The sequence below is a fragment of the Etheostoma spectabile genome, chromosome 18 (assembly GCF_008692095.1).
Source record: "Etheostoma spectabile isolate EspeVRDwgs_2016 chromosome 18, UIUC_Espe_1.0, whole genome shotgun sequence".
NCBI classification, from domain to species: domain Eukaryota; kingdom Metazoa; phylum Chordata; class Actinopteri; order Perciformes; family Percidae; genus Etheostoma; species Etheostoma spectabile.
In genome coordinates, this window is record NC_045750.1 from 1,632,420 (window position 1) to 1,649,664 (window position 17,245).

Here is a 17,245-nt window from a genome sequence, read left to right on the forward strand (position 1 = left end):
TTGTTTTTTTTTGTTTTTTGTTTTCTCGTCAACCGGGAGGGCCGCATCGCTTTGTCTCAGAGAACGTGACGGCCTACCTCGGATAGCCCAGGGGGAGCTGATGACCTAAGTGTCTACAGCATCCTCATGTGGGAGACCACAACGGTTTGTTCGCAATCTGCTGCCCAAAAGCTGGGTGAGTGTGCTGGAAGCATGGAGGAGTGTGCATGATCTGCTGTCTCAATACTTTACATCCTAGCTTTAGATGCCAATAGTCGTTATTTTCTTTTAAAGATATTGGTAATTGCATTTTCAGTGTCTTCAAATTTGACAGTTCCATGCCAATGGAAACCCATTAGGGAGATGGTTTGGCAGCAGAATCAGAATATGTCCTAAATACAGATAATTAACTTGTTTATTGATGGAAAATACTGTAGCTAAAGCAAATTTGAAGAGCCACGGTGAAGGACAGAGTGAGAATGTGGACATTTTGAATTAAAAGTTTTTTAAGTGCTTTTACAAAGCTGCAAATGGGCTTGGGCAGGAAGAAACTGTAAGGTCGAGTAGAGAGAATGTGTGTGGGGTGGAGGAGTTGAGGAAGAGTGTAACAATGACGTTCTTCTTGCATAATGCTATTTTTTTTTTTTAAAGCTACAACCTTGAGAAGAGTATAGTGAAAACAGGGGGGGTGGGGGGGGAGGTTGTCTAAGGACAAAGGAGTGCAGTAGGCAACAACACTTTTTCTGTTCTGGTCTTTTAATGTTGTGTCAGTAACTAGATCTCGTTTCTCCTGGTGTATATCAAGTGAATCAACTTCAATTGCTTTACTTGTTTATAGCTCTATAAAAAAGTTATTTCCCTAGCACCTTTGTAATATTTTTTCTTTTAATAATGAATTATTTCATCAGCCAACTCGTAGTAGTTGTCTATTAGGCCTCGCTACTCTCGTACGACTCAAACAAAGTTTAGTGTATTGTAAGACATATATTATTATCATATTATTATACTAAATTATTATATACAGAGGGTCAAAGATATGGACCAGTCTTCCACTCTACTCATTTATCTTTCTAAAGAACAGTTTAAATTGAGAGTCAAATTGTTGCAACTAAGCTGTCTGATTTCCATTGTGTTTGTGCTCTAAATGTAATTTTAGTGTTTTATACAAAGAAATGCGTTTTTGTTTTTTTACATAATAACATATAAATTGTTTTAAATTCTTAAATGTAATTGTTTCTATAGAGTAGCCACTTATAGCCCTTGGAGGGTTTTTTGGCAATTGTCCATCACATCTTTTTTGTGTACATATAATACTGTCTTAATGTTTTTGTTGTGAAATCAAATAAATCACAATCAAACCAGACGTTTAAAACCCACTTTCATATGAAACTAAATACAATTACATTTTAGCCACACACACACACACACACACACACACACACACACACACACACACACACACACAACACACACACACACACACCAACACAACACACACACTGTACGCTCAAAGGTGGGTCTTCTAGCTGAGACTTTGGGTGCTTTGTTTTATAAATGAACCCAAAAAGACCAAAAACAAATGTGACAACTGGGAAATAAGAAAAATACACTATTCTTAATACGGTGGTAGCAGATGCAAATGTCTGCTGCATTCATTTTGAGCCAGGAGTGATTACTCACTCAACAACGTTGGCGTCTTCCAGCAACCTTGAAAAAACATTTAAAACGAGACAAGAGAGAATTGGATTGGCTTGCTGAAAGGAGAGTTTCTGGTCGATTTCAACGTAGCTCTGTTGTTTGTAAATTATAGTGCTGTCAGTAGAGAGAAACTAACCAATCGTTGCTGCACGCCGAGTTATCCTCCTGCTAACGTAGCACCCAGCAGGCTTCAACAGGCAAGTTATAAACCTGTTTTAGCCTCTAAAATGTCATTAAAAGTGCCCTCTCCCATGTGAAGTGATTCCTTCGAGTGGACAGACAACAGTGACTCTGACTGCAGTAGTGTGAAAGTTGTGCTTATTCAGCTGGTTTAGTTCCTGTGTTGAGAGCAGTTAGAGAGCTTAGGGACCGTCTACAAACTACAACACAGAAAAGTAATAAAAAAACATTTGTAGGATTCAACTGATGATTAAATAGGGAGTGGCTCCAAACTTACCTCAATTATAACTTGTCTCCTGCTAGTTGTACTACAGCACTTACTTTTCAAAATAAACATATGATTATTTTGAAAATATGTTTGTATCTTTTTTCTGTGTTGTAGTTTATAGAGGTCCCTAAGCAGGAACTAACAGAGCTGAACTAGCACAATTGTTTGCATTTCTGTCACATCTCTAGCTTCTGTCACTCAGAAGGAATCACTTCACATGGGTAGGCACTTTAAATGACATTTTCAACAGTTTAGAGGCTAAAAACAGGTTTATAACTTGCCCTGTTGAAGCTGTGGGTGGCTAACGTTAGCAGGAGGATAACTCGGCGGTAGGCAGCAACGATTGGTTAGTTTTTCTCCTACTGACAGCAATATAAATTACAAACAACAGAGTACGTGTTGAAATCGACCAGAAACTCTCCTTTACAGCAAGCCAAATCCAATGTCCTCTGTCTCGTTTAAATGTTTTTTCAAGGTTGCTGAAGAAGCCAACGTTGTTGGTGAGTAATCACTCCTGGCTCAAAATGAATGCAGCAGACATTTGCATCTGCTACACACCGTATAAGAATAGTGTATTTTTCTTTATTTTGCCCAGTTGTCACATTTGTTTTTGTGTCTTTTTTGGGTTCAATTTATAAAACAAAGCACCCTAAAGTCTAGGCAAATCTAGGCAGCACCGATTCGTTTTAGTTTTTCTCTCTACTGACAGACCTCCACATTTATAAACAACAGAGCTACGTGTTGGAATTGACTGGAATTCTCCTTTAGAAGTGCAACCCTGGAAATCAGGTGCCCGATTCAAAGAAACCACTATTGAGCATTGTTTAGATCACAAATGGCGGCAGCGCCACATTTCACAATTTGTCTCGCACAAATTCCAGATACATTTACGACTCCTTCAGGGTTTTCGTGTGCTTGTCCATAGATGGCAAATATGCTCCTAATGTTCAAAATGAGTGCAAGGTGAAATGATATATTGCTGCAAATTTGGTGCAACGGGTTTTTAACAGGTTTGTTCTCACTACTGCTACATAAATCCTTAGTCAACTAACATGCATGAGTTTGTCGGACTATTGATTAGTGGATTTAAAGGTGCTGTAGGTAGGATTGCAAAGATCCAGGACTTTTAGGTGGTGCCAGAGAAGCCAGATTCTTTTTTAAATGACCTGCTTCATGTAGTTGTACTCGAGCATAGGGGCAGTTTCAGCAAACATGACTTAGTTAGATTTATGAGCCTACTGCACCTTTAACCAACAGATCTGTTAAACTGAGTTTCTGCAAAAGCACCACTTCAAATCTTGTGTTTACCAGAGAGGAGCTCAAAGGTTTCTTGGAATTAAAAAAAACAAACAATAAAAATTGACCAGAGAAGTCTTAGCAAACTAAGACCAAATTGACAGATTGAAGAAGAGGTGGCCTTAGAAATGATCTCATGCTGCAAGTTTGGTGAAATGGGCCCCAGGACTGTTGCTATGCTAACAGAGCGGTCAAAGATACTATTGCAAACATTATTTATTTGAGTGGAAAAAAGGTCTTTTAACAGGTTTACTCTTTTAAATAAAGGGGAGAGCAGGCGCACATACAGTATATAGAGGTTTTTGCCTCGACGCAGAAGGTCAAGGGTTCGAGTCCGACCTGTGACTATATCCTGCATGTCTTCTCCCATTTTCACCCCTTTCCTAGCTGTCCTATCCATAAAAGGCAGAAATGCCCACCAAAAAAATGATGCAAACCAAAAAAATACTTTGTATGACAAAGCATTTGATTTGATGGCCTTGTCAACTTGATTTACGTCAAGGTGTCCCATCAATACGTTTATTGTATATTTAAAAACGTCTTCATCCTATCTCATAAAACTTTTACAAAACTTCCTTCCTTCCTGCCTTTGCTGGCACACGGCTGCATTTGTTGGCGCATTACCGCCGCTAGTAAGTCAGTGGAATAGTGTGAAACCTGGCAGGCGTTAGACCCGCCCTTTAATAGCATTCACACACTACTATTGGCCAGGCGTCCATGCTTACGCAAGGAAGCGTAACCCTATTGGTCCAGGTCCTGTCCCCTGACCAATCGGCTATCCCCACCCTAACCACTCGAGGTCGATGCCTAACCCCAACCAATCAAGCTCCTTCGTAGGGCGGGGCTTACCTAGAAGTCATGTGGGATCCACGATAACGCCTCTGGCAGGGATGTGTATTGCAGGACCGGCTTATAAAAAACATAATCCACATCCACAGGGGCCCTTTAACATCTCAATAACAGTTAATTGTGCGTATCAATGCTAAACTCTGTGTTTATGATCCTCTCTGTCCAGTAAATGGCGTGCCGTGGCCACAGGACGCTGGCAGAAGGAACAGCCACACCTTCAACTGTCGCATGCTGAAAAGGCCGCCGGACGAGATGGACTCCGAAAACCCGGAAGCTCGGCAGCAATATGAGATCATGCAGTGTTTCACCTTGTCCCAACCACGGACCATGCAGGAGGAGGGAGATGGTACATGCAAACGCACACACACAGACACACACACACACACACACACACAAACACACACACACACACAACACACACACACACACACACACACACCACACACGCACACACACACACACACACCACATGCACGCAATGCACGCACAACAACCACACACCACACACACGCACACCACCAACACACAACACACACACGCACACACAAAACACACATGCACGACACCAACACACACGCACACAAACACACATACACACACGCACGCACACACACACACACCGAACAACAGACACAACAACACAAACCACAGACAACACACAACCAGACACACACATTATCACTTTTTCCATGGTCCAGACTGCAATTGACTAAAATAATTTGTGGGTGCAAAACAACACCCACACACACACACACACACACACACACACGCATGCACACGCGCATACACACACACACACACATACACGCACACGCGCAACTTAACCAAACACTCCAAAATATTAACCAAATATAAAGATGTGTGCACACTTGAGTTTTGTTGATTAGTTGCGTTACAAAGACATTTTTTACTGATTTTAAAAATGAATTTCTTTGCTTACAAGCTATGAATATAGTTTTATTACACTAAAACTAACACTTTTTATTCCTTTGTGACAAAATAAATGACAACATGTGTATGTACTGTAACCTCTCACCTCTGTCACGTTTTATTTTCTCATATTCGTGTTGTTAAAATTGGATTCCATCCCAAGAATCTTGACTAACAAAAGCATATAACAGGTCCTAATTGATTCTCAAAGGATTTTACGGTTTGCATTCAGTCAATAGATGTACAGTTGTTATAAAACTCACATCAATACAGAAGATTTATACAAGGAGATTTAATTATAATACACTGTTATAATACAAAGTTTGTTCACCTTTATTTTGTCTTTATTTCTATGAAGGCCTTTCTTCTTATTTTTATGAAATTAGTGGTATAAATGCTGGATACTTATACCACAAAAGATACAAATTCTTATTGTTTTTGTACACCAGAGGACGCAGAGTATACATTAAGAGGGTGATAAATAGTTCAAAAATACTTGTCGTGCAGATTTCCTTTTGTTTTTACTGAGTAAACTTTTCAAAGACACAATGTGCACATCCAACAATTCTGGTGCGGTGGAAATTATCACACACTTGGAAAAACATCCTGCACCATTTAATATATATATATATATATTTATTACTTAGCAAATGGTGATGCTATAGCCAGAGCAAAATGCATGGTTTTCCTTTTTTTCCCCCCATCTTTTTTGAATGAAAGTTGTTCAAACGATGTTGCAATGTTCCTTTATCACAGCGTCCACTATCTGACCCGTTGGACAGTGACCACATTCTTGCAGGACATTTTTACATTTTCTTGGAGTTGTTGGTGCAATGGCCTTGATAAAACTGAGTGATGCGTTGCAGATTTACTGTGCTGTTGAACTTTGCTTTTAGTCATTTTGATAAGAACTGGCTCTTGCGGATTGTAGAACTGGACTCGCACGGTACCCTACCGCTTTATGCTTTTTGTGCCGATTTTAAGTTCCAACATCTGTTGTTTGCATCAGAGTTACGATTGACAGCTCACTTGACACATTTCCAAGCTTTGATCGGCTCATTTTTACAGAGAAATCACAATGATGATCCGATTTTTTGAGTTTTGACAGGTTGTCATGTATTTCTTACCAACTGCGTGTATCTGAGAGGCATATTAGAAAAAAAAATATATCTTTCCATAGCAGTTTGGACAGGCACGTCTATTTTTTCTCCTTTTTCCCCCACTTGGTCCCCGATACGTTTGGTTTTCTGTGGCTTACAGTACCCGACACACACACACACACACACACACACGCACGCACACACAACTCACTGCTTGTTTCCTTTTTCTTCAGACCTGCAGAGCTGCCTGATCTGTATTGCTTGTCGGATACCTCGCACCCAGCCTTTGAGCACTGAGTCTTTCATTACGAAGCAGGATCCTACAGGTAACACACCACACACACACACACACACACACACACACACACACACACACACTCACTCATATATACTCACAGGTAAAATATTACAGTCAGGATTCCTGGAATACGATGGACTTTTGTGAGGTGTTCTTCCTATCTGTACCTTACAAGAAAGTAGCAGAATTTACAGATACTCTTATCATACTTAAAACATTTCTTTTATCATGTTCTATCAATAATAGGTATTTATGTCCAGTTGGACTGAAAAGTTGTAAAACAATTTAGTTAGAGGAAAAAAAAATAGGCAGGACTTTTAGGAAAAGTTCCAACTTATAAACAACTTGTCATGGGGTCACGGTGTGGACCCTGAGTGTGTGGAGGCTTCTGCAGATATTGAAAGCTGTGAAGACTGACTGTGTGTGTGTGTGTGTGTGTGTGCGTGTGCGTGTGTGTGTCTGTTTCTCCTCCAGGGAAGATCATCTCCATAGAAACTAGTGCTTTGCGGGCGACAGGCCGGCCTGGCTGGGAGGACCTGGTCAGGAAGTGTATCTACGCTTTCTTTCAGCCGCAGGGCAAAGAGCCCTCCCACGCCAAGAAGCTGCTGCATGAGGGTAAGTAGCAGCGATTGATCGTTCAGCTTCCAGAAATTATTGATACGCTCTCTGACAGCTGTGTCTTGGTTACCAGACATTCAGCTATACTTCCATACCATTAAAATAGGGCTGCTCAATGAATCGCAATTACATTTATAGAAATCACAATATTTGTGCAATATTTGTGAAAGGCCAAATATGGATATGAATTAAGTATTGTGGTGCTGCAGAGATGTCCCATTCTACAAGTGTGTGCGCGTGCGTGTGTGTCCCCATCAGTGATGACCCATGGCACCGCTATCAGCCCGTTGTACCGCTTCACGTTAAGTGACGGCACCCCGCTCAGCGCTCAAACCCGCTGCAAGTTCTGCTGCCCCCCCAACCCTGACGTACAGCCCTTCATTATGGGCATTCACACTATTGACAGGTACGACCCTTTTTGGAGCTCATTCCAAAACTTTCTGCTCGGCCACATGGTCTCCTCAGGTTTCAGTCATCTTTTATATTTTTCCTCCTTTTTTCCTCCAGGGAACACAACACTTCTAGCTCTCAGGAAAACACTAACCCCAGCCTTCCGACCCTTGGCAGCCTTGCCCAGACTCCCTCCCGCTCCCCTTCCCTTCCTCCCAGCAGCAACTGGACCCAAGGCGCTGGCCTCGCCTCCTCGGGCCTTCACCCCAACAACACCAACACCTCCCCCCACGGACATAATCCAGCCACACCCACAGGCTACCTGACGCCCAATCGGACCTTTCCCCAGCAGGTCAACAGCCCCTCTCCGTTGAGCAGCCCACTCACAGCCACCCCTACCTCTTTCATGTTACCCAGGATGCCACGGGCCAGTCCTGGGTTAGGGGGAAGCCCTCGGGTCCCGGGGAACCCTTTCTCTCCTTCCACACCAGGTAGTGGAGGCAGCCTCAGCAGGCAGCAGTCTGGCGGCGATGGTGCCGCCAGCGGTGGGTCAACGGGGTCCTTCACCCAGTCCTCCCCTGTCCTACAGAGACAAGCCAACACACCCACCAGCTCCTCCACTCGGCCTCCGTCTGCAAAACCGTCAGAGGGAGGAGAAGGACGGGGAGAGGACTCTGCTAAAGCCCCCCTTCCTTCTGCCTCACAGCTAGGTAACACCAGACTCAATCAGCTCCTGGATAGCAATGGGACGGGAGTTGAATCTAACAACAACAGAATCCACTGCACCCCATCACCTCTTCCACCAAACCCCCCTCCTGTCCCCCAGTGCCCTGCCTCTCACAGCTCTCTAACGGAACGGCATAAGATCCTGCACCGGCTGCTCCAGGACACCAGTCCCAACGACGGCTCCACCACCGAGGAAGAACTAAACAAACACGATGTTGAGATCAAGAGGGAGCTGCCTGCCAGTCCAGCTCTCAACGCATCACCTCCCAAGTCCAGCTCCAAAGAGCCGCAGGACCATCAACTACTCCGTTTTCTCCTGGACACAGACGAAAAGGTGACCATCAAATAGGCCCTTTACATGCCTTTAGTTTTGAGGCATTTCATTTGTATGTATTTAGGACTCGTTACTTTCTTTTAGTATTAAGAAATCCACAAATTTATGAATGGTTGAGGTTTTTTTTATTATTAAAATCTGTTCATTTCACAAAACTAAAATAATTAGCCTTATAATAAAATAATTAGCCTTGCTCAATCATTATGTACATCTAGGGCTGGGCAATAAATCAATGTTGTATCGATATCGCAATATGAGACTAGATATCGTCTTAGATTTTTGATATATTGTAATATTGTGATTTGGTTAGTGTTGTCTTTACCTGGTTTAACAGGCTGCAATATAGTAAAGCGATGTCATTTCCTGAACTTACCAAACTGTTGTAGCTGTTCTATTATTTACCTTAACCCACTAAGTCATTAAATCATTTCTGGAGAATATTTATCAAAATAGACCAATAGTCAACCATACAATATCGTCGCAATATCGACATTGAGGTACTTGGTCAAGAATATCGTACATGTACATCCCCAATAAATAATACACAAGCATTGATATCCGCACTGTAAAATCCCTATAATTTGTTCTCTTGAGCCACGACGCCATGGAAAATACTAATGGAAATGTAATTTATTTTTAAAGGACTTGGGGGACCTTCCACCTCCATCTGCTCTGACCCTGCAGACGGTTAGGGTGAAAGTGGAGAAGAGAGCCAGCGTGGAGGGTGCAGCCTGTACGGGCTCTACTGTTGCAGCAGGAGGTGCAGCCAAACCTGCAGGAGTAGGCAGCAGCTCGGCTTGCATCAGCCCCAAATCAAGCCCCGTCGGAGAGAACTGCAGGGACGGCCGCAGGGACGGCCGCAGGGACAGCCGAGACAGCCGAGACTCCACGGTACAGTTGCTGTCCATGTAGCGGTGATCTGTAATAACTCCAACTAGTCCTAGTGTTTGAACAGTTATCCTGGTACAATGTGCTTGTGTTTGCAATAGTCATGTAGACCAGGACCCCCAAAGTAACGGTGCAAGTGACTTGAAACCCCCCCCCCCCGCTATAAACGTATATAAACATTGCTCGCAACCGCGCACACACTATAGGCGTATCCAAACACGAGCATATTGACAACACAAAATAACACAACAGTTTTATCTTGTGTTAAAATCATGGCTAAAATATGCAGTTTTTAATCGTTTAAAAAAAAAAAAAAACCCTCTCTGGCTCGCGACCCCCACTTTGGGAATCACTGATGTAGACAAGGCTAATTGTACAGTAAACATGGCTAACTACAAGGACACAAACTATTACTTCCTACCTGCTATTCACCTGAGAGAACGATGGGCTTCTATCAATCAGATGTCCGCGAACTATTAAAGTTTCCGGGCAATCAGATTTTTTTTGATCGTACAGCCCAGCACACACATTGTATCTTGCAACTTCAACCAGGACAACAAAACGCACAAAAAACTATTTGATAAATGAGTGGTATACGATCAGGGCGTGGCGCCTGTTTAATGGCCTAATAATTAAAATGAGCGCCCGTATTCAGGGCTGGCACGGTTGCTTTCAAATGCACACCGGCGCCCTGTGAGAAGAAATACAATTAAGCACTGGTATTTTGCTCTGTTGAGCTTTGCTCCAGCATTGGCAGTTTCCTGACAGGCATTGTAAATCACGTTGAATGTTTATTTTCTTGGACTTTGCCTCCACTGCAGGCTCAGCTGCCAGCTGCAGCCTTTGAAGCTCACTGGCCTTTGACCTTTTGTCTCTCCCCATCTCTCTGTCACTGATCGGCTGCCCCTCTCTTTTCTGCCGCCCATTATTCTTTAATATATTACTCTTTTCACACCATTAAACTGTTAAATTTTCCATTTTGTCTTTCTCTTCTCATCTCTATTCCTTTTTTTGTTTGTTTATGCTCCACCCTCAGATCTCTGGTGGCCCTGTTGACATGGACCCTCTCACCCAGCTGCTGCCTGGCCTGAGAGGCCCGGATGAGGTCAAACACGGCAGTGAGGATTCAACAACCCCTGGAGGGGGCCCCCAACTCCACTCTCCAGCCTCGCAGGCCTCAGCTCAGCTCCAGTCGTCCCTGCCGCAGCTCCAGTCCCCCCTCCCTCAGCTCCAGTCCCCCCTGTCCCAGCCGCAGTCCCTTTCCCAGTTGCAATCGCCGTCCCCCCAGCTCCACTCCCCTTCCCCACAGCTCAAACTGCAGTCACCCACTCAGCTCCAACCCGGCGAGGCCGGCACTCCCCGCAACGTCAATGTGAAGAGAGAGCCTCCCGGCACTCCGAACAGAGGTGTAGTTTCAACCTAGAAGGGGGGGGGGCATGTATGTAACTCAAACTGCCGAGTGTTTTTTTGTTTTTCTTTGAACATTTTTAAATAATTCTTCTATTATTAGTAGTATTGGTATTATTTTCAGTGGTAGCATCCAGTATAGTAGTGTGATCCAGCCTTCTCTCTATTTATTTATTTATTTGTGTATTCATTTATTTATTCACTTACACATTGTTAGTCTGTGAGCCCCCTGGTGGCTTTTGGGAGGCATTGCAGCATCACCAGACCCCACAGTCTTGAGTCTGTGTATCAGTACTAAAACAGTAAAGGTTTGTGCATTAGGTTGTTTTTAAATGAGTTTGTCCTCAGTTTCTATGTGCTCATGTCTGTTTCCCAGGACTCGCTGATGGCGGCCCAACCTCCGGCTGCAGCCTCCAGAGTCAGTCATCCTTTGATTTCTGCAGTCCCCCCACTCCAAACCAGACACAGAACCAGGGACAGGGAGACATCTTCCAGACCTCCCAGGACAGCAGCCCCTTTCCAGAGGCAGACATTAACCCATTCAGTTCAAGCACTGGTATGATAGAAAACATAATACACACACCTTCACGGTTGCAGTTAGTCATTGAAAACATGTAAAATGATCTCATGGCGACGGTGGGAACCCTGTTTTGTGGTAACTCAACACTAAATCTTCTGTTGCAGTAAAGCATTGTTGAGCTGACCTCCTATAGGTTAAAAGTTTCAGTACTCTTACATAAATGACCATATATACAATAGTGAATATCACTATTGGGTGTGGTGAGATTGTATTCTGTTACATGTAAAACCTCAAAAGTGATATAGCTTTGCAGTATGCTGTAGAACAGAGCAGCACAATGCTGCAAATCAGTGAATTGAGGTACAAAATCAGTATCAAAAGATTTTACGATTATGTTAAATTTCTGTTTAAATATAGCCAGTGGTGGAAGAAATATTGAGATCTTTTACCTAAGTGAAAGTACTAATACCACACTGTAAAAAATACTGTGTTACAAGTAAAAGTCCTGCATTGAAAATGTTACTTAAGTTATTTTAAGTATCATCAGGAAAATGTACTTAAAGTATTAAAAGTAAAAGTACTCAATGCTGAAAGATCTATTTAACTTTAAAGTTGTCTAATCATTTCAGCTTTACTTGTTGGCCTATACATTGGTGGGTAGTTTAACTTATAATAAAACATTGTCTTTTAAAAACTACATGGGTTCTGTGAGCAAAAAAATCCGAATTTGTAAAGTAACTAGTAACTTAAGCTGTCAAATAAATGTAGTGGAGTAAAAGTAGAAAGTAGCATGAAAAGAAAAGACCCAAGTAAAGTACCTCAAATTTGTACTTAAGTACAGTACTTGAGTAAATAGACTTGGTTACATTACACCACTGAATATAGCAAAGTGTTACATACTGTGCATGACTTTAATTAGATTGTTGAATGTAATTATTTTGAGTCCAAATTCAGTGTTAATGTGGAAATTGCAGCAAGATGCAGGAGACAATTTCCCACGCTGAGCACACGAGTGCGTGGCGCGTTTATTTCACAGGAAAAAAAACATCAAAACAGAAATAAGGCGCTGAGCCTAATGCCAACCCCATAACGTCCCACTTCATCAGGCATTCCCGACATTTAAAGGGGCCGTGCTCCCCGAACAGTTAACATCACCTGCTGTGACTAAGGGCAGTAAATTACACGTCTAATCAAAGGTGTGTGGAACACCACTTAGCTACATGGTGAATCATGCATGTCACATTCACTACATTAATGTATTTAGTTTTCATCAGTGTTAATTGTAATAAAACTGAGTTCCGATGTGTTTTGAAGGCCTATCTAAGATGGACGCGGGAGACTCCCAGTTCCAGCCTCTGGCTCTATCTGACACCTTGTCCTTTGACGGTCTTGGAACACCTTTACAAGCGCCCTTGGCATCGCCGCAAGAGTAAGCATCACTGTACTCTCAATACTAGGGCTGGGTACAGAATTCAATACTTGTTTGGCACTGACCGAATTGCCTCTAAATTATTGAGTATTGAAAAATGCCTTGTGATTCAATACCTAAGAAGTAAATCTCATCATCTCATCTTCATGACCGAATATTGCTGCTGATTGGCTGTTCAAAGTTACACGTCGTACAGGCAGGCAGGAAAAATCTACTTTTTTAAATCTTTTAGTTTATTTTTCACTTCCTACGACGAGGCTCTCTTAGTAGGAGCTGAAAAATAAATTAAAAGATTTGTGGCGTAATGTGTAATGTTTTAATTTCTTTTTGTTTTATAAAATCAAAAATAGTATCAAAGTCACGGTATTGATACCTGAACCAGTATAGAATATTGTTGAACAATACCCAGCCCTACTCAATATATTGTCATTTAACGAATGTTTTTCTACTCTGCAGTGTGTGATAACACCCACTGACGCTCCAGTGTGTTGCAGATGATAATGTGCAGCGTTTCTGTGTGTGAGCAGGCAGTGTGTGCCATGTTCTCTGGATGACGTGCTGGGCCCTCCGACCACTCCTGAGGGCCGGAACGACGAGAAAGCTCTGCTGGAGCAGCTTGTCTCCTTCCTCAGTGGGACCGATGAGAGTGAACTGGCCAAGCTGGATAAGGCTCTGGGCATTGACAAACTGGTGCAGGTAAGAGTGTATTTAAAAGATTGTTATACTTAAGAGAGCTGGGCAGCGGATGTGCGGACGTATACAGAGTGTAATTGTGTAAGTGTGCAGTTTGGAAAGGCTCTAGATATTTAATGTTAGAGTCGGTGAATCCTCATTAAGCTGCATTTTGCAAAATCCCCGCTGGACTGCTTTCCGGTAAAACAGGAGGTGTTTTTACACATCTTGACTCCAGTTCTAACCACATACTGTATTATTTGGCCTCATAACATAACCTTAATAATCCCACAGCAGGAAAATGTTACAGCTGCAAGGGATAGAGCAAAAAAGATAAACAGCAAATAAATTTAAGTAACGTGAACAACAAACAGAGAGACAGGCAGGCAAGGACAGGGCAATCGGTCAGTCTGTACATCACATTTAAATGGAAGCAACATAATTAAAAAAAACAAAATCAGCATTCTGAATGTAGCAAGAGGTTGCTTTCTTGTTTTCAAATGTCATTTCCATGTATAGTAAAGAAACGCATCATTAATATCTCTATCCTTATATTGTCTGCCTCTTCCCAGGGTGGCTGTTTTGACCCTTTGACCCCAAACTTCCTAACCCAGCAGACCAGTGCCACGCCAGGTTCCACTGACCCTAAACTCCCCACCTACCTTTCCCAGTTTACACCAGCTCCACAAGCTCAGTTCCCTCCAGAGCTGGCCATGGTGGTGGGGACACAGGGTCTTGGGTTTGGAGCCCCCCGGGGGGCCTTCCCCGGCGGGACGACGGGCATCGGGCTGAGGCCAGGCATGACGCGACCGCAGGGGATTGGCCCTCAGCTCCGGCTGCCGCCCAACCAACTGCGCCTGCAGCTGCAGCAGAGGCTGCAGGGCCCACAGCAGGTGAGGGCAAAGAGGTGGTGGTTTTTCTTTAATATGTATTTTATTTCAGACTATATTCCACCTGGCAGGTAAGATGTTACTGGATGTCATGCCTTTACAACATCACTGTCAGGGTGAAGTATTTCTGTAATGGGGAAGTGTGCAGTGGGACATATTTCTTATTAGGTGTAATTTAGTCACACTATTCAAGGGCAGCTATTACAACAGCAGTATGCAATTCATAAACGAGTGAAAGAAAGTAACAACCTTTGAGTTATTTTCACACTTTATGTGCTCCCACTGCTTTCATATACCATCCACATGTTACTCATTGCGTCTGGCTGTCAAAGACAAAAGTTTCAAAGGTGTAATGAATAGAACAAAGTATTTACTTGTAACTTTCTGTGTCAGTATCCTAACAAATCGTCAGATTTCAGATTCTAAATTTTAGTTGAAAACCTCTCAGAAGAACGCTCCCCTTTCTTCCCCTTCATCATCACGAATATTCAACTCATCTCCCTGGCTGTTATCTTTTCTGTCTCCAATAACGATGATCTGGTTTATTTCTTCTTTCTTAATAAATCCTACCTTCCCATCACTCTATTATCACGTCATCATTACATATACATATTATCATTTTTCTCTTCCTTTGCCTCTCTGTCTCAGCTCCAGAACAGGATGGTGGGCATGAATCCGTTTCCTGGGGGCGCCCAGCATGTGAACATAGGGATTCGTCAAGGGGTTCAACCTCAAATGCCCTCACAGGTGAGTCACAGGGACAGCAAATGAAGCTCAGCTCACCAAGACCTCCCGCTGCTGTTTCCCCACAGAGGTGGAAAGACGACCAAAATGATTTGTTGTTTTGGTTTTTACAGCCTGCAATTTTGATGTTTTGGTTCACCGCTGTCAATTGTGGCAATTCCAGCAGCAGCATGTAGCGGTTTTCAGTCAAAGAAAAGGCTTTAAGTTAGAGACTAGCTGATGAACTAAGTGGAGCATTTAGTAGCTACGGCCAATATTTCCCTGAGGAGTCTAATGGGCCTAAAAACAGAGCTAAGAGAGTAAATATTTATGACTTCATGTTCATCGGGTGGCCAGAAACCATCTCCAAATGAATGCTGATTGTTGCTCCGGATCCGCTGGATGTGCAGTGATTTTTTTTTTTCACCCTGTCAACTTGAAACAGAAAAAATATATAATTTAATATAAAGATTTCAATGTTGCATTTACAACTTGTTCCGCTGCCCCAAGTAGCCCAAAATCAGTTCAGTTAGAAGAAAAAAATAGCTCAATTTAAAGGCAATAAGCAACAAAGTCAGCGTACTGTAAATGTACAACTTCAAATAACCTAGTTATTTTGTGTCATTAGATCAATTATTAAAGATACATGTTTGCGTTTATTGTATTGTATATTTTCATTTTATTATATTTTCTGCTGTTGCCAAATTGCTGTTACATTGGTGTTGGCTTTAAGGCAGTTCAATTTAAATTTGGCTCATTAAAGGTACAGTAAGTGATGTAAATCCAGTACACATTGGGGGCAGCATTTGTTTGGCTGTTGAGTTCAAATTGCTTACTGCACCTTCAACTTAAATAGGAATTATTTGCTCTATAACATGCTCTTTTTTAATTAATTTTTTTTACTTCATATGTCTCAGCAGCCGCCGCTGAATGCCCAGATGCTGGCCCAGCGACAGAGGGAACACTACAGCAACCAGCACCGCCAGCGCCAGCTTTTCCAGCAGAAAGTCATGCTGGCGCGACAGAACATGCCCGGGGCTGTGGGGCCCATCGGCACTGCCAGGGTCCCAAAAGGTCCCACAACAACGCCTCAACAGCAGCAGCAGCAGCAGCAACAGCCGCAGCAGTTCAACTTTCCACAAGGGTACCCCCCGTTGGCGGGAAAATCCCCTACCTCACCAAGTCAATTTGGCCCCCTGAGCGGGAGTCCTCTGGACAACAAACTGCCCGGCAGAGTCCCCCTGAATAACAAGGCGCTGATGGGCAGCATGCAGGGCACCGTGAACCCCTCATTGCAGCAGGGCCTGTTTCAGCAGTTTGGAGGGACTGGTGGGTTTTTAAACTTGCTCCACCACAGACTGAGAATCCAGTTTCATCTAATTAATGTGTTTGCATTGACACTCTTTATTGCAGATAGTTATACTTTAATTATACAACATTATGATATGAAGTCACACACTATTCGGTTATTGATCAGCACTGGTGTGGTTTATCTTTTGACTTTCTTGTGTATATAGGATCATTTTACGAAGTATTCCTGCAATGAGCAATTAGCAGCAAAGATAGAGATAGACTAAAATAAACCCAAATAGCAAGTTGAGTCTTAACACAATCCTGCATTGCACAATTTGCTAAAAATGATTGACTTTTCTACTTTTCGTCCTTTAAAGCTATCGCCCAGCAAGACCCATCTTTCCCGTCTGAGATGAGCCCAACCAGCCCGTTGTTGTCACCTCAAAGCTCCACCTCCCAGAGTCCTCTGCTTCAGCAGGCCCCGCCCCCTGGCTACCAGTCACCAGAAATGAAGAGCTGGCAACAGACAGGCATGGGAAGCAACAGGTCAGGAAGAGTACACAGTTGTAACCAAGATAGTTGTAGTTTAGGATTATTTTCAGTTAGTTTTTGTTTTGTTTTACTGTTGACTTTTGAATTTCAGAGTGCGTTTGATAGTTTTAGTTTTAGTTTCAGTTTTTCAGAAAAGTTTGGTTTTATCCATCTTCATCCGCTTATCCGGTATTGGTATTGCGGGGGCAGCAGCTCCAGCAGGGGA

General features: G+C 42.8%; 1 protein-coding gene across 3 annotated transcripts in view; it reads left to right on the forward strand.

Moving 5' to 3' along the window:
- The window catches only part of ncoa1 (nuclear receptor coactivator 1), a 65,584-nt gene that overhangs the window by 39,084 nt on the left and 9,255 nt on the right, over positions 1–17,245 (forward strand). For 2 of the 3 annotated variants that reach the window (XM_032543035.1, XM_032543036.1), the window contains 14 exons: positions 4,437–4,616; positions 6,534–6,626; positions 7,073–7,213; positions 7,475–7,622; positions 7,724–8,666; positions 9,309–9,557; positions 10,591–10,960; positions 11,338–11,517; positions 12,796–12,910; positions 13,438–13,606; positions 14,155–14,475; positions 15,121–15,219; positions 16,113–16,524; positions 16,866–17,034. In XM_032543035.1, coding sequence (XP_032398926.1) covers positions 4,437–4,616; positions 6,534–6,626; positions 7,073–7,213; positions 7,475–7,622; positions 7,724–8,666; positions 9,309–9,557; positions 10,591–10,960; positions 11,338–11,517; positions 12,796–12,910; positions 13,438–13,606; positions 14,155–14,475; positions 15,121–15,219; positions 16,113–16,524; positions 16,866–17,034 — 3,589 coding nt within the window. The remainder of the gene's footprint in view (positions 1–4,436; positions 4,617–6,533; positions 6,627–7,072; positions 7,214–7,474; positions 7,623–7,723; positions 8,667–9,308; positions 9,558–10,590; positions 10,961–11,337; positions 11,518–12,795; positions 12,911–13,437; positions 13,607–14,154; positions 14,476–15,120; positions 15,220–16,112; positions 16,525–16,865; positions 17,035–17,245) is intronic. The other variant, XM_032543037.1, reaches the window with a different exon arrangement.